This window comes from Caretta caretta, chromosome 2 (genome assembly GCF_965140235.1).
Source record: "Caretta caretta isolate rCarCar2 chromosome 2, rCarCar1.hap1, whole genome shotgun sequence".
NCBI classification, from domain to species: Eukaryota; Metazoa; Chordata; order Testudines; family Cheloniidae; genus Caretta; species Caretta caretta.
Genome location: NC_134207.1, coordinates 269,347,019 through 269,372,705, shown reverse-complemented (window position 1 = coordinate 269,372,705; position 25,687 = coordinate 269,347,019). Strand labels below are relative to the sequence as shown.

General features: G+C 44.2%; 1 protein-coding gene across 2 annotated transcripts in view; it reads left to right on the top strand.

Annotated features, from left to right (window-relative positions):
* The window catches only part of LOC125632960 (stonustoxin subunit alpha-like), a 47,451-nt gene that overhangs the window by 5,074 nt on the left and 16,690 nt on the right, over positions 1 to 25,687 (top strand). The window contains exons 3-4 of one of the 2 annotated variants that reach the window (XM_075124654.1): positions 10,273 to 12,318; positions 21,374 to 21,447. In XM_075124654.1, the coding sequence (XP_074980755.1) occupies positions 10,273 to 12,318; positions 21,374 to 21,417 (2,090 nt within the window). In that variant the 3' untranslated portion in view covers positions 21,418 to 21,447. The remainder of the gene's footprint in view (positions 1 to 10,272; positions 12,319 to 21,373; positions 21,448 to 25,687) is intronic. The other variant, XM_048841946.2, reaches the window with a different exon arrangement.

Genomic DNA, 25,687 nt, shown 5'->3' with positions numbered 1-25,687 from the left:
GAGTTATGAGGAGAGGCTGAGGGAGCTGGGATTGTTTAGCCTGCAGAAGAGAAGAATGAGGGGGGATTTGATAGCTGCTTTCAACTACCTGAAAGGGGGTTCCAAAGAGGATGGCTCTAGACTGTTCTCAATGGTAGCAGATGACAGAACGAGGAGTAATGGTCTCAAGTTGCAGTGGGGGAGGTTTAGATTGGATATTAGGAAAAACTTTTTCACTAAGAGGGTGGTGAAACACTGGAATGCGTTACCTAGGGAGGTGGTAGAATCTCCTTCCTTAGAGGTTTTTAAGGTCAGGCTTGACAAAGCCCTGCCTGGGATGATTTAACTGGGATTTGGTCCTGCTTCGAGCAGGGGGTTGGACTAGATGACCTTCTGGGGTCCCTTCCAACCCTTATATTCTATGATTCTATGATTCTATGACCCTATCCCCATACACCCCATCTATCTATGTATCCATCAATGCCAATACACCCCCTCTATCTATCTTTCCATCTATCCCCATAAACTTTATCTATCTATCTATTGGTCCCCATACACCCCATCTATCTATCGGTCCCCATAAACCACATCTATCTATCTTCCCACATATCCTCATACACCCCCTCTATCCATCTATCTATTTATCCCAATTCACCTCCTCTATCTATTTATCCCCATACACCCCATCTATCCCAATACACCAAATCTTTTCATCTATCCCATACACCCCATCAATCCATCTATCCATCTATTCCCATACACCCCATCTATCCATCTATCCCCATACACCATCTATCTATCTATCTATCTATCTATCTATCTATCTATCTATCTATCTATCCCCATACACCCCATCTATCCTCAAACCATCTATCTATCTATCCCCATACACCCCCTCTATCTATCTATCCCCATACATCCCATCTATCCTCAAACCATCTATCTATCTATCCCCATACACCCCCTCTATCTATCTATCCCCATATACCCTCTCTATATCTAATCTTATCTATCTATCTACCTCCATACACTCCCTCTATCTAGCTTTACATCTCTCCCAACACACCCCCTCTATCTATACCCGTACACCCCATCTATCCATCTATCCCAATACACCCCATCTATCCGCATGTACCCCCTCTTCTACCTATCCCCATACACAAATCTATTTATCTTTCCCCATGCGCCCCATCTAATCTATCTATCTATCCCCATACACCTCCTCTATCTAGCTATCCATCTATTACCATAAACCCCATCTATCTATCTATCTATCTATCTATCTATCTATCCCCGTACACAAGATCGATCTATCCATCTATTCCAATGTACCTCATCTAATCTATCTATCTATCTATCTATTCCCATACACCCCCTCTATCTGTCTATCGATCTATCCCCATACAACCCCACTATCAGTCTATTCATCTATCCCTATACACCCCCTCTATCAATTTGTCTGTCTATCCATCTATCCCCATACCCCCCATCTATCCATCTATCCCTATACAGCCCGTGTATGTATGTATCTATCTATCCCCATTCACCTCCTCTATCTATCCTCGTACACAAGATCGATCTATCCATCTATTCTGATTCACCTCATCTAATCTATCTATCTATCCGTCCATCTATTCCCATACACAAGATCGATCTATCTATCTATTCCCATAAAGCCCATCTATCTATTTATCCTCATGCACCACATCTATCCATCTAGTCCCATACACCACTCATCTATCTATCTAATCTACCTATCTATCCCCATACACTCCTTCTATCTCTTTCCATCTATCCCCATACACCCCCTATATCTACCTATCCCCCCCATGAATCTATCCATCTATCACTATATACCCTCTCTATCCATCTATTCCCATACACCCCTCCTATCTGTCTATCCCCATACACCCTTCTATCTAATCTAATTTATCTATCTATCTGTCTATCTATCTAATTTGATATAAAAATGCCAGATTCTGTAGACACGGAATGATAGAGATGAATGGAGCAGTTCACACCTCTTCGAGCTGTTGTTTCAGGCTCTCTGGAGACTTGGGCAGGCATCCAGGCACTGGCTGATTTTTTGGTTCATGTTTTCCATGTTATGATCACAGCCATAAGGGCTAGGAACCTCCTCCCCTTCTTTCTTTTCATTCCCAAGCATCTTTGCAGACATAGGGAGCTATACAGCATCACCATCCCTTCCTGTCCTTGGCTTGTTCCTCCATTAAGTCCAGCATTGTTACATCCCTAAATAATATGTTCTACAATTTAGTCAGTGATCAGCCTCTAGGTCAGACTGATGTTAATCATGATTGCATTACTTCTCTGGCATCCTATCCTCTGTTAGTGGAGCAGAAAATCTCCACCACCATAATCATTTTGATTTTAGCCAGTCCCACACCTTGGTTTCCCACTCTTCTCTCCTTCTAACTTCTTCATTTCTCTTAAAATCATTCCACTTTTTTATCTACCATCTCATCTCTACTGCCTCCAGCCTTTTGTTGATTTTTTTCATTTAATGCAGCTGCTTCTAGACCATGGAGTAATATTGTTACTACACTGGTTTGATAAATTTTCCCTTTGGTAGCAAACATAACTTTTACCAGTCCATAATTTCATCAATTTCTGTGCAGCACTTGTAGCTAAAACACATATCTTTTTAACCCCATCCTCGATGGAACGATTAGCACTGATCAAACTTCCTAGGACACACAAGTTTCAAAAAAGAACTGATAAATTGATGGAGGACAGGTCCATCAATGGCTATTAGCCAGAATGGTCAGGGGTGGTGTCCCGAGCCTCTGTTTGCCAGAAGCTGGGAATGGGTGACAGGGGATGGATCACTTGATGATTCCCTGTTCTGTTCATTCCCTCTGGGTCACCTGGCATTGGCCACTGTTGGAAGACAGGGTACTGGGCTAGATGGACCGTTGGTCTGACCCAGTATTGTTACCCAGTTTTCTTACCCAAAGCTCTTGGTAACTTTCACTCTGTGAGAGGTAGTGTAAGGAAATAAATCAGGGGAGACATGGCTGTCCGACCGATCGATGGCTGGCACAAACAGGACAACACAAGAGTGCTTTCACTTAAAGCTAAACTTTATTTAGTCTCAAGCACTTATACACACGTCCGCAACAGGTTAGTAAGATACCCCCAACCCTTGATAATTACCAAAGCTGAGTGTGGCTCTTGAGTGGCACAGCAGCAGGCTTCCGGTGGCCAAATCTTCAATCTGCTGGTGGGGACTGCAAGATGTATCCAGAGGGAGAGTCCAGAAGAGTCCAACTACTTCAAATTTCCCCCCCTTATTTATACATTATTAATAGAATGACATGTCCCTTAAAGAAAACTTGTTAAGCAAGGAGAAAAGGAGGACTTGTGGCACCTTAGAGACTCACAAATTTATTTGAGCATAAGCTTTCGTGAGCTACAGCTCACTTCATCGGATGCATTCCGTTTCAATGGTCAGCAAGAGGTTTCCTTCTGATCATTGATTAACCAGGTGTGGGTTTTTCCAGAGTTTGCAGCCTTGAGACCCTAATAGACAATCCTGGGGGCACATCCTGCTCTTCTAAAATCCATGTATCAGCAACTTTAACACAATTCTTATCAGGAAGGACGCAGGGTCAAGCTGCCCTTTCTGTGGCACCCAAAATCCTCTCCCCTCCTGCCTGGGTCAAGGTGAGGCTGCAGCATGCTCAATTTACAGCCCGCTGAGTTGGCTGCTTTTAGCAATAAGCCATAGTGGTTTTAGGCACTTTACTGGTTTGCTGACATCTCCCCATACAGTACGGCCAAACTTATGTGCTCATTCTACAAATTCATCGCTGCTAGATTTCAAAATTTTTATTGTCTCTTTTCCATGATGCAACCACTTTGTTATCTTGGGATTTATTGTTAGTCCCAAAGTATTATTATTACTTCAAATGTGTCTGTCAGTTATACAGTGCCATCTGCATAAAGCAAGAAGCTTAACCCTAGATCATCCAGTGCCACATCCTCCATGTCAATTAATGTTCTTAATGTCCAGTTTAAGAACATAAGGAAACATTATGATTTCTTGCCACGTTAAGACAGTGTAACCTATTTTCCTTTGAGAGTTACTGTGTTGCATGGTTGGACTATTAGAATTACGAGAGATATTTAATAACTGAAGGTTACAAACAAATGTGGAAATTAACTGTTATTTCTATAGAAATATTTAGCCTTAATACAAACTCTGTAAATTATGCCTAGAACTATGTTGGAGGAAGTCAGACTGGATGATCTAACTGCCCTTTATGGCCATAAATTCTATGAAACTTCACATGCCTCCAGACTTGATTCATAAGTCATTTTTCAACTGATTGATATATATCTCATCATATTGTTACAATTATATATAAAAATAAACACTTGGTAGTTTTTAAATCAAAGTGTCCTGATTTGAGAGTACTCTCCAAAGTAGAAGTTTTTCCAAAAAAGGAAACCAGCATTAAACTTAGTAAGCTAATGCTCTCTTAATGCAATCAAAAAGAGGTTAATCAATATGAATTTTCATATAAATGTTGGCTAAAGTAGTACTGAAAATGATTAAGTTATGCTGGAGGACATCTGTACCAAAACATTAAAAATTCTGCGCACAATATTTTAAAATATGGTATATTTTATTTGTCAAAATAACACAATATAACCACACCAGTTTCAATTACTTTGGTAATTTATTTCAAAATACTTATCGGCAAGTATGTCTGTAACTATACAAACAAAAATTCAGCAACAGGTGGTTTTTTTTGTTTTGTTTTTATTTTACAAATATATTCCTTACTAGACATATTGCTACAGAACACTGAGTAATTCATTTAAGATACAATACAGACATGTATTTCCCACACCCCTGAGAAGCAGTGCAAAGGCTCAGGGGAGTCAGGGTTAACGGAAGTGCTGAGGGAGAGGGAAGGAGCATGGGAGTGATCCCGGAGGATTGCTGGGTGTGGGTGGAAGATGTGTGGAACGGCGGGGAGGGGGTTGGGGGAAGAGTGATTGTTAGAGTGTTAGGGAGCCTCCCCCATGCAGACCCTTGCTGACCCAGAGAGTCTCACATTCAGTTAGATCTTTCTGCCTCTGTTCCTGAGTGTCCCTGCACGCCCATTCCCATGAGGCCCTGCAGCCCTCCTCCTCCATTCCCATGTGACCCAGCATCCCCCTACCCCCTGTGGCCCTGCACCACCTACCCCCATCCCCATGTGGCCCTGGAGCCCCCCCCACCATTAAGCCCCTGGCTCATTGCTATCATCACACTAGCCCCTGAGCCCACACCTGCTGTCCTGCTCACTAGCTATCTTCAGTATTTTTTTATCATCTGCAAAATTTGCCACCTCACTGTTTACCCATTTTCCAGATTGTTTATGAATATGTTGAACAGTACTGGTCGCAGTACAGACCAGTGGAGGACACCACTATTTACCTCTCCCCATTCTGAAAATTGACCATTTATTCCTTACTTTTGTTTTCTATCTTTTAACCAATTACTGATCCTTGTGAGGTCCTTCTCTCTTATTCCATGACAACTTACTTTGCTTTAGAGCCTTTGGCGAGGTGGATCACCCTTATCCACATGCTTGTTGACCCCCTCAAAGAATTCTAGTAGATTGATGAGGCATGATTTCCATTTACAAAAAATATGTTGACTCTTCCCTAACAAATCTATGTGTCTGATAATTCTGTTCTTTAATATAGTTGCAAACAATTTGCCCATTACTGAAACGAGGCTTACTGGCCTGTAATTGCTGGGATCACCACTGGAGCCTTTTTTAAAAATTGGCATCACTTTACCTATCCTCCAGTCATCTGGTTCAGAATCTGATTTAAATGATAGGTTACAAACCACTGTTACATAAGAACATAAGAATGGCCGAGCTGGGTCAAACCAAAGGTCCATCCAACCCAGTATCCTGTCTACCGACAGTGGTCAATGCCAGGTGCCCTGGAGTGAGTGAACCTACCAGGTAATGATCAACTGATCTCTCTCCTGCCATCCATCTACACCCTCTGACAAACAGAGGCTAGGGACACCATTCCTTATCCATCCTGGCTAATAGCCATTAATGGACTTAACCTCCATGAATGTATCCAGTTCTCTTTTAAACCTCCTCAGGCAAGGAGTTCCACAGGTTGACTGTGCACTGTATGAAGAAGAACTTTCTTTTATTTGTTTTAAACCTGCTACCCATTAATTTCATTTGGTGGCCTCTAGTTCTTATATTATGGGAACAAGTAAATAACTTTTCCTTATTCACTTTCTCCACACCACTCATAATTTTATAGACCTCTATCATATCCCCCATTATTCTCCTTTCTTCCAAGCTGAAAAATTCTAGCATCTTTAATCTCTTCTCATATGGGACCTGTTCCAAACCCCTAAACAGTTTGGTGGCGCTTAGCACTTTCCAGGAGGGAGGGGAGAGGAGAAGGGAGCCGCGCACTCAGGGCAGGAGGTGGAGAAGAGGCGGGGCAGGGGTGGGGATTTGGGGAAGGGGTTGCAATGGGGGCAGGGAAGGGGTGGGAAGAGGTGGGAAGGGGCGGGGCCTCATAGAAGGGGTGGAATGGGGGGAAGGGCCGGGGGCTGCAGGGGGGCGGGGTGTCAGTGATGCCGCCCTCAGGCCAATGTACTCGTCCTTATGTGGCCCTCCTGGTGATTTAAGTTTGAGACCCCTGCTTTAGTGACTTTTTCATTTTAATATAGTTTTTGTGCATGGAATAAAATTAGTCTATATTGGGATTTTACCAGGTGAATCAGTGTGATTTTCTATAGCTCACTTTTCAATTGATCTATAATCCTAGTAATGCAATGCTAAAATTCAGTGTAGGTGTCTTGGTACAGTTCTTTCTCTTTAGTAGCAGCAATAGCTTGGCGTGGACACCTCAGTTGTTTTATCTTGTTAAATAGGAACTTCAAGCCCTACTTGAGGAAAAAAAATGTTTAGTTTTACATTTTTGTAAAAATTCATTTGGGGTGGGGAGGGATGTCTACTTTTGTTTCTTTTGGTATGCTAAAATTTCACTTTTTACTCTGTTTATTTAGGAAGTTTTAACAAGTTTAGAAATCCTTGCCATGTAAATATCAGAAACAAAACAAAACAATCATTACAACAGTTATCTTTTGTTTAAAGAAACATTATACAGGAATATAGTCATCACATCTTTCTGTTTAACACGGTGTTACCACATTACAGAATGAGCATCATTACAAAATGTACATTGTTTCTAGTGATTTATTAAATTGAGTTAAATCTCTAGGTACTCTGTCAGGGTTCCCTCCCCACTCTGAACTTTAGGGTACACATGTGGGGTCCCGCATGAAAGACCCCCTAAGTTTATTTCTACCAGCTTAGGTTAAAACTTCCCCAAGGCACAAATTCTCCCTTGTACCTTGGATTAGGTAAATGCTGCCACCACAAAGTGATTTAATAAAGAATCAGGGAAAGGACCACTTGGAGTCCTAATTCCCCAAAATATCCCCCCAAGCCCTACACCCCCCCTTTCCTGGGGTGGCTTGAGAATAAACAAGATGAGCACAGACCAACCTTGGGTTTTTTAGGATACTAAAAAAACCAATCAGATTCTTAAAAAAAATCAGAACTTTATTAGAAAGAAAAAAGGTAAAAGAAGCCCCTCCGTGAAATTAGAATGGGAGATAATCCCACAGGGCAATTAGATTCAAAACACAGAGAATTTCCCTCTAGGCAAAACCTTAAAGTTACAAAAAGAAAAACCAGGAATACACCTTCCTTTCAGCACAGAGAAAATCACAAGCCAAAACAAAAGATAATCTAATGCATTTCCTTGCTAAATACTTACTAAGTAGTTGGAGCGCTTGCTTTCTTGTTCTGTCTCCGGGAAAAGCCACAAGGAACAGACAAAGCCTCCCCCCCACCCCGGGCCAGATTTGAAAGTATCTTGTCCCCTTATTGGTCCTTTTGGTCAGGTACCAGCCAGGTTATCTGAGCTTCTTAACCCTTTACAGGTAAGAGGTTTTTGTGCCTCTGGACAGGAGAGATTTTATAGCACTGTATACAGACAGGTGGTTACCCTTCCCTTTATATTTATGACATACACTCATTTGACAGATCAGACATATCTATCAAATGTTAATATTCCAAAAAAATGGATATGTGTACTTTTTATTGGGGCGGGGGGGGCAGGTAAATTTACTTTGTCTGAGTACTGAATGAAAGGTAACCAAATATCTAAGTATCTACCTGTCCTCTGTCTACTTTGCTGGCTATGTCATGGTCTGTTAATTTTTCCATAAACACAACCTCCCATATTTTTAGAACCATTCCTCAATGGTTGGGTTATTTTTTTTCCAATGCGAGGATACCAATAACTGAGCAGCTATTCGCAGATGAGATATTATTAGTTTCCTTCTGTATGACCATTTCTACTAGGAAGCCCCAAGAGGATTACCAGAGGATCATTTGTAAATAAATATCCAACAATTTGTGATATTTGGTTACTGATTACATCCCAATACTCTGATGACTGGACATATCCACCATACATGCATAAAAATCTTTCATCACAATTTCTCCAACATTTATCCCCATTTAGTGTCTCTATATTTTTTAACCTGACTGGTGTGAGGTACCATTGAAACAGTATCTTATTTTTTTCTCTTTTGTTGTGCTACAGACTGCGGTTTCTCATCCTCTTTTCCAGATCAAATCCCATTCCTTTGGGATAATTTGTCTATCCACATTTTTTTCCCTGCATGTCATGTAGGGACACTTTTTTTTTGGGTCAGGAAAGCTGTCTGCAAAGATTGATAAATTAGTTATTTTTTTGTTTCTTAACTGACCAGATGCTATCGCTTCTATTAAAGTTGGCTTTCTGTAACAGACAGGTTTTCTAGAAAGTTGAGAAACATTAATGCCTGACTTGAAAGTACTGCTACCAGGGGACAGTGGGCCAGTTAAAGTTAGTTTTAATCTCTAAATAAATTAGAACATTTCTTTATTGAATAACCAGCCAACTGTGTGTATTCCATTGCTTTCCCAAACTTTGAAGCCCTCTGGTTCTTGATTTGGGTTCAGATTGGGATTATTTGCATTGGGTATCATTGGTGAGAACTGATCCTATCTCTACTTCTATTCCAGACCCATTGAGTAACCTTTATTAAGGATGTGTGTCCATTTCTGGCAGGTGTGATTTATTTATTAATCCGTGGTAGCCTAACGATGTGTACACTGCCACAATTTTCTCGTTCAATAAAGACCCAGTGTTTGGCTAGGTTAAAGGGCCCCCCAGTCCACTACTGCTTTGAGCTGACTGACTTGACAGTACCACAGAATATTTCAAACAGCTAGTCCACTCTGCTTAATAGGTCTGTGTAATGTATTTGGTCTCACTTTTGGTCTTTTCTTATTCCATATAAATTCTAACAACATCCTCTGTGTTCCTGCTTGGATTTTATCTGGAATAATCACAGAAAGATTTTGAAAATAAGAAAAATATCCTTGGCAGAATATTCATTTGGACTGTGGCTCTTCTCCCCCACCAAGAAATTGCATACTCCCCCCACAACTCCAGGTCTTTTTTCATTTGCTGAAGTAGTCGTTAGACATTTAAATCACAGAGCTCTGTTGTTTTTAAAGGATGATACAGTAAATATAAAACACTACAATACTTTCATGACATGTACTATAGATGATGTGAAATAAAATCTCTCCTTTTAAATTGCCTCCGATGGTGTTTGAATTCTTCATGTGCTAACTACTGTTATACTCAGCACCCCAAACTCATTATAACCCTAATATGGTATTGATAGGTGGTCATAGAATCATAGACTATCAGGGTTGGAAGGGACCTCAGGAGGTCATTTAGTCCAACCCCCTGCTCAAAGCAGGACCAACCTCAACTAAGTCATCCCAGCCAGGGCTTTGTCAAGCCTGACCTTAAAAACCTCTAAGGAAGGAGATTCCACCACCTCCCTAGGTAACGCATTCCAGTGCTTCACCACCCTCCTAGTGAAAAAGTTTTTCCTAATATCCAACCTAAACCTCCCCCACTGCAGCTTGAGACCATCACTCCTCGTTCTGTCAAGGAGTTCTATTATTGGCCCTTAGACACAAAATAGTTGCTAAATAAAAGCCTCAGACCGACGGACAGACCTTCCAAGAGAGCACTGTCATTCGACACCGCTCACTGGTTGCATGTTACTTTAATATGAGACAATTAAATTAAATGAGAAGGATTTCATATCATATTAATCTGTCACTAACTGAGTGTTTGTGTGGAATTTCTCAGGTATCACTTTATGGAACACCGATACCCTTAACAAACAAGTGGGGATGACGATGCAGCACAAGACTGAATTTCAGATCATTGCATCTGACACCATGGAAGATAAGGCCTCTGCTCTCAGTCTCTCAGGATCCCTGAAGGCAAGTTTCCTGGGAGGCCTAGTAGAAGTGAGTGGAGCAGCAGGATTTTTAAATGATACCAAGAAATCCAAAAATCAAGCCCGAGTTACTTTGAAATATTCAGCAACAACCAGGTTTGAGCAGCTGGCTATAAGCCATTCAGAGCGCCAGAATATCTCTTATCCTGCTGTATATGACCAAAAGAAAGCCACCCATGTGGTCACAGCTGTGCTGTATGGGGCTCAGGCTTTCTTTGTGTTTGATAGGGAAGTTTCTTCATCAGAGAGTATAGAAGAGATACAGGGAAACATGAAACGTATGATAGAAAAATTACCAAAAATTGCAGGAGGAGGAGAGGGGCCCGAGTACAAGAAAGCATCAAATGCTGAAGACTTCAGTTGCACATTCTATGGTGATTTTGCTCTTAAGAACAATCCACTTACTTATCTAGATGCCATGGAAACATACTCCACCCTCCCGAAGCTGCTGGGTGACCATTGGGATATGGCTGTACCAGTGAGAGCCTGGCTGTACCCATTGCAGCTGCTGGATTCCAAAGCTGCTAAGCTGGTGAGTGAGATCAGCAGCGTACTGATTTTTGATACTCAAATAGCCTTGGAGCAACTGACAGAACTGGACATGCGATGCAATGACATGATGAAAAATCCAATTGCCACAACCTTCCCTGAATTCAAAAAGAAAATCCAGCAATTCAGAGATCAGTGTCAGCAACACAGACAGACTTTCCAGAAACAACTAGCAGGAATCTTACCTGCTATCCGTGGCGGTGGAGCAGAGGAAGGAGTCCTGGTGGACATTTTAATAAGCAAAAATCAATCACTATTCAATACACAGAGACTCAATGAATTTCTGGATACAAAGGAGCGAGAGATGAATTTAGTGGATTCCTACCTTACTAGGCTACAGAATGTGGAAGTCATATCCTCTGAGAGTGAACTAGAAAAAATAGTACTCAGCCCTGAGCATGATTCTGTTGTGTCTTTCACACTTACTTCATTACACAACAAAGAACCATATTTATCAGATTTGAACTTCTGGCTTCGAAGAGAGTTTCTGGAGAAAATTCATGATTCAGCCTCAGCCAGTTCTCCCCATGAGAAATCAAACTCCAAACAGTGGTTTGAGGATGAAGAGATAAGAAGAAAAGTACAAAAAATCACAAAGTCCTTCTTAGACTTTACCAACGTCAATAAATCTCATGGAAACACCCAGTTCATTGTGGCCTCTGTTCCAGATGAGGACAATCCAGGAGCTTCAATTTACCTGTATGCAGATGGAGAGCTGGTCAGCACCAACTTTGAGCCCCCATCAAAACCTCTCCCTCCTCTGATTGATGGAATCAGACACAATTGTGCGCAGCTCACATTTAACCCATCAGACTTTGGAAGGGCTGCAATATCTGGCTATCTGGTAGAGTACAGAATTGTAGGGGAGGAAAACTGGACAGCTGTGAATGTAAATAACACACAAGAGCCATTCACAGTAACAGGGCTACATCCAAACACCGAGTACCAGTTCCGATACGCGGCAGTGAGCAAACCAGGGCTCAGCGAAAGCAGTGACATGAGTCATACTGTGAAGACTCTTCCCCCTTCCAGCCCTCCTGGAAACCTGGCAATGGCTACTGTAGAAATATTTTCCATCACCCTCACCTGGCAGAGTCCAAGTGTCATTGAAGATGGAGTCAGTATAAGGGAGTATAAGGTAGAATATAAAGAGGAGGGTGGAGGTGAAAGAAATGAGCAGAAAGACAAATGGCTGGAACGGAGGACAGGAGACAGAATTGGATCTTGTAACATTGATGAACTGAAGCCTGAGACGCCCTACAGATTTCGAGTGTCAGCTGTGTGTGCGGACGGGGCTGTAAGTGACGCAAGTGAGGAGAGTTGCATCTCAACCCTAAAGAAAGGTAAACATAAATAAATCTGCCTATTTTCCCCTCAATTAAAGCCCTCTAGTGCCTGGAGCTACTGGATCAGGTAAGAGAATCCTTATCATGGGAATGAATCTAAAATATCCTGAGTGTATAATGCAGAATCAGCTTTGATTCAAATAAGGAATAAAATTACAAATAAATCTTAGCATCCACTTAAACACCCAAGCTGGTTCCTATGCATGGACTAGATGGGTTAGGTCAATGTTTCTCAATGACCAGTCCATGGACCGGTGCCAGTCTGTGGCAGCCTCCTTGCTGGTCCCTGAGATTTCCTTGACACAGTTTAGGAAGGCAGCACGCTGGTCCCTGGTATCAAAAAGATTGAGAAACACTGGCTTAGGTGATCGATACCCCAGACCCAGATCACAGAGTGGATCAACATAAGAACGGCCATACTGGGTCAGATCAATGATACATCTAGCCCAGTATCCTGTCTTAGAATCATAGAATATCAGGGTTGGAAGGGACCTCAGAAGGTCATCTAGTCCAACACCCTGCTCAAAGCAGGAGCAATCGCCAACTAAATCATCCCAGCCAGGGCTTTGTCAAGCCTGACCTTAAAAACTTCTAACGAAGGAGATTCCACCACCTCCCTAGGTAACGCATTCCAGTGTTTCACCACCTTCCTAGTGGAAAAGATTTTCCTAATGTCCATCCTCTTTGGAACCCCCTTTCAGGTAGTTGAAAGTAGCTGTCAAATCCCCCCTCATTCTTCTCTTCCATAGACTAAACAATCCCAGTTCCCTCAGCCTCTTCTCATAAGTCATGTGTTCCAGTCCCCTAAGAATCTTTGTTGCCCTCCGCTGGACTCTTTCCAATTTTTCCACATCCTTCTTGTAGTGTGGGGCCCAAAACTGGACACAGTACTCCAGATGAGGCCTCACCAATGTCGAATAGAGGGGAATGATCACGTCCGTCGATCTGCTGGCAATGCCCCTACTTATACATCCCAAATTGCCATTGGCCTTCTTGGCAACAAGGGCACACTATTGACTCATATCCAGCTTCTCGTCCACTGTAACCCCTAGGTCCTTTTCTGCAGAACTGCTGCCGAGCCATTCGGTCCCTAGTCTGTAGCGGTGCATGGGATTTTTCCGTCCTAAGTGCAGGACTCTGCACTTGTCCTTGTTGAACCTCATCAGATTTCTTTTGGCCCAATCCTCTAATTTGTCTAGGGCCCTCTGGATTCTATCCCTACCTTCCAGCGTATCTACCTCTCCTCCCAGTTTAGTGTCATCTGCAAACTTGCTGAGGGTGCATCCACACCATCCTCCAGATCATTTATGAAGATATTGAACAAAACTGGCTCCAGCACCGACCCTTGGGGCACTCCACTTGATGCCAGCTGCCAACTAGACATGGAGCCATTGATCACTACCCGTTGAGCCCGACAATCTAGCCAACTTTCAACCCACCTTATAGTCCATTCATCCAGCCCATACTTCTTTAACTTGCTGGCAAGAACGCTGTGGGAGACAGTGTCAAAAGCTTTGCTAAAGTCAAGGAACAACACATCTACTGCTTTCCCCTCATCCACAGAGTCAGTTATCTCATCACAGAAGGCAATTAGATTAGTCAGGCATGACTTGCCCTTGGTGAATCCATGCTGACTGTTCCTGATCAATTTCCTCTCCTCTAAGTACTTCAGAATTGATTCCTTGAGGACCTGCTCCATGATTTTTCCAGGAACTGAGGTGAGGCTGACTGGCCTGTAGTTCCCAGGACCCTCCTTCTTCCCTTTTTAAAAGATGGGCACTACATTAGCCTTTTTCCAGTCGTCCAGGACTTCCCCCGATCGCCATGAAATTTTCAAAGATAATGGCCAATGGCTCTGCAATCACATCTGCCAATTCCTTTAGCACTCTCGGATGCAGCGTATCCGGCCCCATGGACTTGTGCTCGTCCAGCTTTTCTAAATAGTCCCGAACCACTTCTTTCTCCACAGAGGGCTGGTCACCTCCTCCCCATGCTGTGCTGCTCAGTGCAGTAGTCTGGGAGATGACCTTGTTTCTGAAGACAGAGGCAAAAAAAGCATTGAGTACTTTAGCTTTTTCCACATCTTCTGTCACTAGGTTGCCTCTCTCATTCAGTAAGGGGCCCACACTTTTCTTGACTTTCTTCTTGTTGCTAACATACCTGAAGAAACCCTTCTTGTTACTCTTAACATCTCTTGCTAACTGCAACTACAGGTGTGATTTGGCCTCCCTGATTTCACTCCTGCATGCCTGACCAATATTTTTATACTCTTCCCTGGTCATTTGTCCAATCTTCCACTTCTTGTAAGCTTCTTTTTTGTGTTTAAGATCAGCAAGGATTTCACTGTTAAGCCAAGCTGGTCGTCTGCCATATTTACTATTCTTTCTACACATCAGGATGGTTTGTCCCTGTAACCTCAATAAGGATTCTTTAAAATACAGCCGGCTCTCCTGGACTCCTTTCCCCCTCATGTTATTCTCCCAGGGGATCCTGCCCATCAATTCCCTGAGTGAGTCAAAGTCTGCTTTTCTGAAGTCCAGGGTCCGTATTCTGCTGCTCTCCTTTCTTCCCTGTGTCAGGATCCTGAACTCAACCATCTCATGGTCACTGCCTCCCAGGTTCCCATCCACTTTTGCTTCCTCTACTAATTCTTCCCGGTTTGTGAGCAGCAGGTCAAGAAGAGCTCTGCCCCTAGTTGGTTCCTCCAGCACTTGCACCAGGAAATTGTCCCCTACACTTCCCAAAAACTTCCTGGATTGTCTGTGCACCGCTGTATTGCTCTCTCAGCAGATATCAGGGTGATTGAAGTCTCCCATGAGAACCAGGGCCTGCGATCTAGTAACTTCCATGAGTTGCCGGAAGAAAGCCTCATCCACCTCATCCCCCTGGTCCGGTGGTCTATAGCAGACTCCCACCACGATGTCACCATTGGTGCTCACACTTTTAAACTTAATCCAGAGAGTCTCAGGTTTTTCTGCAGTTTCATACTTGAGCTCTGAGCAGTCATACTGCTCCCTTACATACAGTGCAACTCCCACACCTTTTCTGCCCTGCCTGTCCTTCCTGAACAGTTTATATCCATCCATGACAGTACTCCAGTCATGTGAGTTATCCCACCAAGTCTCTGTTATTCCAATCACAACATAATTCCTTGACTGTGCCAGGACTTCCAGTTCTCCCTGCTTGTTTCCCAGCCTTCTTGCATTTGTGTATAGGCACTTGAGATAACTCGCTGTTTGTCCCGCTTTCTCAGTATGAGGCAGGAGCCCTTCCCTCTCGCGCACTCCTGCTCGTGCTTCCTCCCGATATCCCACTTCTTCACTTATCTCAGGGCTTTGGTCTCCTTCCACCGATGAACCTAGTTTAAAGCCGAATGGCTAGGCAGCAGTTCTGCGGAAAAGGACCTAGGGGTGACAGTGGACGAGAAGCTGGATATGAGTCAGCAGTGTGCCCTTGTTGCCAAGAAGGCCAATGGCATTTTGGGATGTATAAGTAGGGGCATAGCGAGCAGATCGAGGGACGTGATCGTTCCCCTCTATTCGACATTGGTGAGGCCTCATCTGGAGTACTGTGTCCAGTTTTGGGCCCCACACTACAAGAAGGATGTGGATAAATTGGAGAGAGTCCAGCGAAGGGCAACAAAAATGATTAGGGGTCTGGAACACATGACTTATGAGGAGAGGCTGAGGGAGCTGGGATTGTTTAGCCTGCAGAAGAGAAGAATGAGGGGGGATTTGATAGCTGCTTTCAACTACCTGAAAGGGGGTTCCAAAGAGGATGGCTCTAGACTGTTCTCAATGGTAGCAGATGACAGAACGAGGAGTAATGGTCTCAAGTTGCAGTGGGGGAGGTTTAGATTGGATATTAGGAAAAACTTTTTCACTAAGAGGGTGGTGAAACACTGGAATGCGTTACCTAGGGAGGTGGTAGAATCTCCTTCCTTAGAGGTTTTTAAGGTCAGTCTTGACAAAGCCCTGGCTGGGATGATTTAACTGGGAATTGGTCCTGCTTCGAGCAGGGGGTTGGACTAGATGACCTTCTGGGGTCCCTTCCAACCCTGATATTCTATGATTCTATGATTCTAAGCCCTCCTCATTATGGTTAGCCAGCCTGCTTGCGAAGATGCTCTTCCCTCTCTTCGTTAGGTGGAGCCCGTCTCTGCCTAGCACTCCTCCTTTTTGGAACACCATCCCATGGTCAAAGAATCCAAAGCCTTCTCTCCCACACCACCTGCGTAGCCATTCGTTGACTTCCACGATTTGACGGTCTCTACCCAGGCCTTTTCTTTCCACAGGGAGGATGGATGAGAAGATCACTTGCGCCTCAAACTCCTTTATCCTTCTTCCCAGAGCCACCTAGTCTGCAGTGATCTGCTCAAGGTCATTCTTGGCAGTATCATTGGTGCCCACGTGGAGAAGCAGGAAGGGGTAGCGATCCGAGGGCTTGATGAGTCTCGGCAGTCTCTCCGTCGCATCGTGAATCCTAGCTCCTGGCAAGCAGCAGACTTCTTGGTTTTCCCTGTCAGGGTGGCAGATAGATGACTCAGTCTCCCTGAGGAGAGAGTCCCCGACCACCACCACCCACCTCCTTCTCTTGGGAGTGGTGATCGTGGAACCCCCATCTCTAGGACAGTGGATCTCATGTCTTCCAATCGGCGGAGTCTCCTTCTGCTCCCTTCCCTCACATGTATCATCTAGTCCACTCTCCGCATTAGTACCTGTGGAGAGAACATGAAAACGGTTACTTACCTGTATCTGCGTTGCCGGTACATGGACGCTCCCCTTTCTTCTTCTGGAGGTCACATGCTGCCAAATTTCTTCACCGTCCTCCTGTCCCCGCAGTGCAGCTTGCTCTGAATCTTCAGAACGTTGTGTCCGTAGAAGCATATCCTGACGTCTGTCCAGGAAATCTTCAGTTTCTCTTATAAAAAGAAAAGGAGTACTTGTGGCACCTTAGAGACTAACCAATTTATTTGAGCATGAGCTTTCGTGAGCTACAGCTCACTTCATCGGATGCATGCCGTGGAAACTGCACGGCATGCATCCGATGAAGTGAGCTGTAGCTCACGAAAGCTCATGCTCAAATAAATTGGTTAGTCTCTAAGGTGCCACAAGTACTCCTTTTCTTTTTGTGAATACAGACTAACACGGCTGTTACTCTGAAAGTTTCTCTTATGCAACGCAGGGTCGATACCTGTTGCTCCAGACCTTGAATCTTCTCTTCCAATATGGAGACCAGCTTGCACTTTGTACAGACAAAGTCGATTCTGTCCTGTGGAAGAAAGACAAACATGGCACATCCACTGCAGGTCGCAACAGCTGAACACTCCCCATCCATATTACCTTCCTTCTACGAGCTTCCTCAGGAGTTGTAGTAACTACTCAGAGAAGCCGGCAAGATGTCAGCCTCAGTGGGCTCTCCCCAGGCAAACTCCCAGGCAAACTCCCTCTGTTAGCCTCTCTGCTGTTCGCTGCTCAGCTGGTTCACACTGACAGGCTTTTTATATAGTCAGGCCCACTCAAGGCTCATCTGGAACAAAGCACTCCCAATTCACACTTTTCAAACAACCAATCAAGCACACGGTCAAACTGTCCCCACAACAGACACTCAGGTATTCACCAACACAGCCTCCCTAATGCAGCCCTTAGCGTACCTCCTCTCAGGCAGATCCCAGGCAAACTCCCTCTCTGCTGTTCGCCGCTCAGCTGGTTCTATATACTATACATTGAAATGTAAGTACAATATTTATAATTATATGGTAAAAATGAGAACATAAGCAAATTTTAAAGTAATCATGTGCTGTGAAACTTCTGTATTTTTATTTCTGATTTTGTAGGCAAATAGTTATTAAGTGAGGGGAAACTTGGGGGTAGGCAAAACAAATCAGGCACCTGAAATGAGTACAGTAATCTGGAAAGGTTACAGTGGCCAATACCAGGTGCCCCAGAGGGAATGAACAGGTCAGGGAATCATCAAGTGATCCATCCATAGAATTCTATGATTCTATGATTCATCCACTCCCAGCTTCTGGCAAACAGAGGTTAGGGACACTCAGAGCATGGGGTTGCATCCTTGATCATCTTGGCTAATAACCATTGATGGACCTATCCTCCATGAATTTATCTAATTGTATTTGGAACCCAGTTATAGTTTTGGCAACGATTTCCACAGGTTAACTGTTCATTCTGTGAAGGAGTACTTCCTTTTGTTTGTTTTAAACTGGTTGCCTATCATTTAATCAGGTGATCCCTGGTTGTTGTGTTCTGTGAAGAAGTAAATAACACTTACTTCCTTATTCACTTTCTCCACATCATTCATGATTGTATAGACCTCTGTCCTATGCCCCCTTAGCTGTCTTTTTTCCAAGCTGAAAAGTCCCAGTCTTTTTAGTCTCTCCTCATACCAAAGCTGTTCCATTCCCCTAATCATTTTTGTTGCCCTTCTCTGTACTTTTTCCTGCCCCAGTTTATCTTTTTTGAAATGGGTGACCAGAACTGTATGCAGTATTCAAGATGTGGGCATGCCATGGATTTACATAGTGTCTCTGTGATATTTACTGTTTTATTATCTATCCCTTTCCTAGTGGTTCCTAACATTGTTAGTTTTTTTGACTGCCGATGCACATTGAGTGGCTGTTTTCAGAGAACTATCCACAATGACTGCAAAGTCTCTTTCTTGAGTAACAGTTAATTTAGACCAGTGGCTATCAACCTTTCCAGATTACTGTACTCATTTCAGATGCCTGATTTGTCTTGCCTACCCCCAAGTTTCTCCTCACTTAAAAACTATTTGCTTACAAAATCAGAAATAAAAATACAGACGTGTCACAGCACACAATTACTTTAAAATTTGCTTATGTTCCATTTTTACCATATAATTATAAAATAAATCAATTGGAATATAAATACTGTACTTACATTTCAATGTATAGTATATAGAATTATAGAATATCAGTGCTGGAAGGGACCTCAGGAGGTCATCTAGTCCAACCCCCCGCTCAAAGCAGGACCAATCCCCAACTAAATAGAGCAGTATAAACAAGATGTATGAAATTTTAGTCTGTACTGACTTTATTACTGCATTTTATGTAGCCTGTTGGAAAACTAGGCAAATATCAAGATGAGGTTAAGTACCACCTGGAAGATTTCTGTGTACCCCCCAAAGTAAACATACCCCTAATTGAGAACCACTGATTTACACCACAGCATTTTCTATATATATTGTTACGAATTACACCTGAGAGGACACGCACACAACTGCTGCGAATTATACCTGGTAGGACACGCACACAAATGCTACTGATTACACCTGGTAGGACACGCACACAAATGCTGCGAATTATACCTGATAGGTCACGCACAGTTCGAATCTAGGCTGAGGCACATAAACAAAGTCCACAACTGCAGAGTTCCCAAAAGACACTAAGTTTATTACGCTCGAGCGTGGTGCCCCCCTGCTAGCCAGGAGGGGACCCTGAATGCAGATTATACAAAGGTTATATACTTTTTAGCAAAGCATGTTGCCCTCGTGCATCGGAAACCTTAGCCAATAAGCAAACCCTTTTCTTATCTACCACCTATCCCTGCTTGGTGCATTCCTCGTGCTAAACCAGTATGTTAATTACACAGCATGGTCCTAAAGCCATGCATCAGTAACTTTTATTATCAGGATGGGAGGCCTCACATCAAAGGCCAAGAGATAGGGAGTTAGAGACTGACAAAAAACAGATACTGGGAGTCAAGGCAGGCTGGAGACAAGGAGGAGGATTTTCACAGGGATTCAGTATCTAAGGATCACTCCTCCTGGTGTATAATGTGCTTGCTTTTAGACAATGGTGGGCCCCAAACCAAAATGGAATCACATGTGCTAACTTTTCCTTAACAATATTTGGGATTGTTTTCCAATGTGCATTACTTTGCATTTATCAACACTGAATTTAATCTGCCATTTTGTTGCCCAGTCACCCAGTTTTGTAAGACCTCTTTGTAACTCTTCACAGTCTGCTTTGGACGTAACTGTCTTGAGTAATTTTGTACCATCTGCCGCATTTGCCTACTCACTGTTTACCCCTTTTCCCACAACATTTATGAATATGTTGAACAGCACTGGACCCAGTATAGATCCCTGATGTACCCTGCCATTTACCTCTTTCCATTATGAAAACAGACCATTTATTCCTACCCTCTGTTTCCTGTCTTTTAACCAGTTACTGATCCATGAGAGGACCCTCCCTCTTATCCCATGATTGCGTACTTTGCTTAAGATCCTTTAGTGAGGGACCTTGTCAAAAGCTTTCTGAAAGTCCAAATACACTATATTCACTGGATCACCCTTGTCCACATATTTGTTGACCCTCTAAAAAATTCTAATAGATTGGTGATGCATGATTTCCTTTTACAAAAGTCATGTTGACTCTTCCTCAACAAATTGTATTAGTTTGTATGTCTGATAATTCTATTCTTTACAATTTGCCTGACACTGAAGTTAGGCTTACCAGCCTGTAATTGCCAGGTTCGCCTCTGGAGCCATTTTGAAAAATTGCCATTACATTAGCTATGTGCCAGTCATCTAGTACAGAGGCTGATTTAAGGTTAAATACCACAGTTCTGCAATTTCAAAATCGAGTTCCTTCAGAACTTGTAGATGAATATTATCTGGTCCTGGTGACTTATTACTGTTTAATTTATCATTTTTTTTCAAAAACCTCCTCTATTGACACCTCAGTCTGGGACAGTTCCTCAGACATGTCACCTAAAAAGAATGGCTCAGGTCTGAGAATTTCCCTCACATCCTCTGCAGTGAAGACTGATAAAAAGAATTAATTTAGCTTCTCTGCAATGGCCTTGTCTTCATTAAGTGCTCATTTTGTAAATCGACCAGCCAGTAGCCCCGCTATTTGTTTGGCAGACTTCCTGCTTCTGATATGCTTAAACCTTTTTTTGTTGTTACTTTTTGTTTCTTTACTAGTTGCTTTTCAGATCCGTTAATGTGGAATTCCAAAACTTTCCGGAGGAGCACCCACAACCATCACTCCTGTATATTTTTCTTTCAGCTCCCAATGATCTCCCCACATCTTCCCCACTGATGTTTGTCTAGCTTCAGGGATGAGTCAGGTGGCAGTCCCAGGTATGTGGAGTAGGGCTAGGGGACAAGCCCAGGAAGTTCCTTGGCACAACACTCTGTGTTTCTGGGAAATGTTTAGAACACAAAACCAAGCCCTGTTCCAAGAATGCTTTGGCTGAGCCAGTTTTACCTCTCTCCACACCCACCACCATTGTCCCTGGCACCAAAGCAACTAAATAGAATCTAATCTTGGCGGCTGTGATTGCAGAGCCATTGGCCATTATCTTTGAAAACTTGTGGCGAACCGGGGAAGTCCCGGATGACTGGAAAAAGGCTAATGTAGTGCCAATCTTTAAAAAAGGGAAGAAGGAGGATCCTGGGAACTACAGGCCAGTCAGCCTCACCTCAGTCCCTGGAAAAATCATGGAGCAGGTCCTCAAAGAATCAATCCTGAAGCACTTGCATGAGAGGAAAGTGATCAGGAACAGCCAGCATGGATTCACCAAGGGAAGGTCATGTCTGACTAATCTAATTGCCTTTTATGATGAGATTACTGGTTCTGTGGATGAAGGGAAAGCAGTGGATGTATTGTTTCTTGACTTTAGCAAAGCTTTTGACACGGTCTCCCACAGTATTCTTGTCAGCAAGTTAAGGAAGTATGGGCTGGATGAATGCACTATAAGGTGGGTAGAAAGCTGGCTAGATTGTCGGGCTCAAAGGGTAGTGATCAATGGCTCCATGTCTAGTTGGCAGCCAGTATCAAGTGGAGTGCCCCAAGGGTCGGTCCTGGGGCCGGTTTTGTTCAATATCTTCATAAATGGTCTGGAGGATGGTGTGGATTGCACTCTCAGCAAATTTGCGGATGATACTAAACTGGGAGGAGTGGTAGATACGCTGGAGGGGAGGGATAGGATACAGAAGGACCTAGACAAATTGGAGGATTGAGCCAAAAGAAATCTGATGAGGTTCAATAAGGATAAGTGCAGGGTCCTGCACTTAGGATGGAAGAATCCAATGCACCGCTACAGACTAGGGACTGAATGGCTAGGCAACAGTTCTGCGGAAAAGGACCTAGGGGTGACAGTGGACGAGAAGCTGGATATGAGTCAGCAGTGTGCCCTTGTTGCCAAGAAGGCCAATGGCATTTTGGGATGTATAAGTAGGGGCATAGCGAGCAGATCGAGGGACGTGATCGTTCCCCTCTATTCGACATTGGTGAGGCCTCATCTGGAGTACTGTGTCCAGTTTTGGGCCCCACACTACAAGAAGGATGTGGATAAATTGGAGAGAGTCCAGCGAAGGGCAACAAAAATGATTAGGGGTCTAGAACACATGACTTATGAGGAGAGGCTGAGGGAGCTGGGATTGTTTAGCCTGCAGAAGAGAAGAATGAGGGGGGATTTGATAGCTGCTTTCAACTACCTGAAAGGGGGTTCCAGAGAGGATGGCTCTAGACTGTTCTCAATGGTAGCAGATGACAGAACGAGGAGTAATGGTCTCAAGTTGCAGTGGGGGAGGTTTAGATTGGATATTAGGAAAAACTTTTTCACTAAGAGGGTGGTGAAACACTGGAATGCGTTACCTAGGGAGGTGGTAGAATCTCCTTCCTTAGAGGTTTTTAAGGTCAGTCTTGACAAAGCCCTGGCTGGGATGATTTAACTGGGAATTGGTCCTGCTTCGAGCAGGGGGTTGGACTAGATGACCTTCAGGGGTCCCTTCCAACCCTGATATTCTATGATTCTAAGGCAACAGGCTGTGCATACACAGCCGCTAGGAAAGGGTCTGAGTTGAAGTGACATTGAAATGATGTTCAAGAGGAAAAACCTTTCAGGAGACAACAGCATCAGCAGCAATGGGGAGGAGGCTTGAAAGGAGATGAAAACAAGGCCCAGGTTGTGGACTGAGAGTAGTAGAATTGCCCACAGGGCTAGAAAATCAGGGAGAAGTGAAATATTGAGCATACAGAAGCTAATATTAAAGAAAATAGTCCATAATCCAAGAGAGTATTTTCCTCCTGAGGCTACTGCTCTCCCTCACTCTGGCTCTGCTTCACAAGGGCAATAATACTCATGGAATCCATTCCTTCTTCAGAGACAGACAGTTCTGTGATATGGGGCCTGACCTTGCCCAAAAGGTGGGGAGACAGGAAAGCTGGCTGCACTGCCCTTTCTCCTTCCAGGGTGTCTGCAGCAGCACCATGAATTGATCGAATCCAGGGGTTCTCAAACTTCATTGCACTGTGACTCCTTCTGGCAACAACAAAAATTACTACACACACCAGGGAGGGGGGCCCGAAGCCTGAGCCCACCCCAGCCCCACTGCTCTGGGTGGGGGAGGGGAGCAAATCCTGAGTCCCATCTCACTGGGTGAGGGAGTGGGGGTCTGTAACCCGAGCCCCACCACTGGGGCATGAAGCCCTTGGGATTTGGCTTTGTCCCTGGGTGGTGGGGCTCAGACTTCATCTTTCTCCCTGGGTCTCAGCAAATCTAATGCCAGGCTTGGCAACCCTATTAAAATGGAGTTGTGACTCACTTTGGGGTCCCAACCTACAGTTTGAGAACTGCTGATCTAATCCAATATGTCATTATGAAAAATACTAGCTGAGGTCAGAAAGTCTGACCTCCTTTTCCCTCCCCAGGGAAGTTTGGATCTAGGGGCCTTGCCTCTCTGGTGGTGTCTGGGCCCATTTCCCTGCCATTATGTGTGTGTTGGGATATGGGGAGCCTCTACCTCTCTATGAGGGTCTGACTCCTCCTGCTCCCCTCACATGAGCTGGGATCTGTGGTGGGCTTCCCTTCTTGGGTTATCTCCACCATTCACCCTGTCACCCCTTCATGTAGGAGCGAGAATGTGGAGGGACCTTGAATCTCTTGGAGGGTCTGAGACTTTCTCCCTGCCCCCCACATATGTCTGTCTGTCCCTTTGAAGGGGTCTGAGTCCCTGTGTGTGTGTGTGTCTGGGATCTGGAGGAGCCCATCTCTATTAAGGGGGTCAGAGCCCTTCTCCCTTTCCCCCATGTGATCCATGGTCCTAGGGGACCTGGCCCTCTGAAAGTGTGTGAGCCTCTCCCTCTCTCCCCCCCACCCCATGAGCAGGCATTTGAATAAGTCCTGCCCCTATTGGAGGGGAGCTGAGAACAGGCATGTTTGGTGTATATCACAGCCTCTTAACCCCTGACACTTAAAAAAAAAAAACAGAACCAGAACAACCCCAACCCAGCAAGCTGGGAAAACTAAAGATCTGGGCACCTCTAAGAGGCAATACTTCCCCTGTAGCAAGCACTGAGTCTGTGTATAGCAAAAGAAAATTTTTATTAAAAAAGGAACTCAGCATTCACTTGGGAAAACACCACAATCATGATTTAAAAGCATGAAACCCTAAGTGAATACTCACCCCCAGTACGTTGGGCAGTGTCCTTTGCCTCAGTTTCCCACCTTACAGTGTGAAAGTCCAACAAATAACTGTCCCTTTTACATGCCCCTCCCCTTTCCCTCTCCTCCACCCGACTCAAAGTTGGTTGTCCTTGGTCACGAAGGTGCAGAGCTCAGAGGTGCATTTGCCTGGGCCCACCTCCCCTCCCTGAAATGGGAGGTGGGTGTTGACCAATGCCTCCACTGCTGCCACCACTCATCTCTGCTGCTGTTCACAGCTGCTGCTCGTGGCTCACTGCCACTTCTGCGCTGTCATGTTCTGAGACTCTCCCGCTTAGCCCAGCTCTTAGTGATTTTAGCAGGTGGTGGGGAAACCTCTCTGCTACTGGGCTGCTTCACTGTCTTTTACTGCAACACTGTCCCCAGACCAGACCTAAGGCTTAGCTCCTCCTAATTGACATCTTCAATGATGTCAGCTCTAGTAACCACTGAACAGAAACAAGTGCTCTCAGGTGAATCCAATCAGCCCTGTCAACACTGCACAGGGGAGGGTCAAATGGTGTCTAGGACTCTTCAGGCAAAACTCACTCCATCAGGTAGGAACACCTCCCCCCCCGCCCTTCATTGGGATTTGGCATCTCTACCCCCTGCTTAGCAAGTGAGCTTCAGTTTAGGTGACCCCCTCAATCAGGGCATGTTAAGTAGTTGATGCATTACCCTTGCATGCAATGCTAAAGTGAATAGTAACCCAATACCAGCCAAAATTGATCACTGAAGCACTGTAGGTGTGTCTATTAGTGAGACAAGGTGGGGGAGGTGATATCTTTTATTGGACCAACTTCTGTTGGTGACAGATACCAGCTTTTGAGCCACACAGAGCCCTTCTTCAGGTCTAGGAAATGTACTCAGAGTGTCACAGCTGATTCAACAAA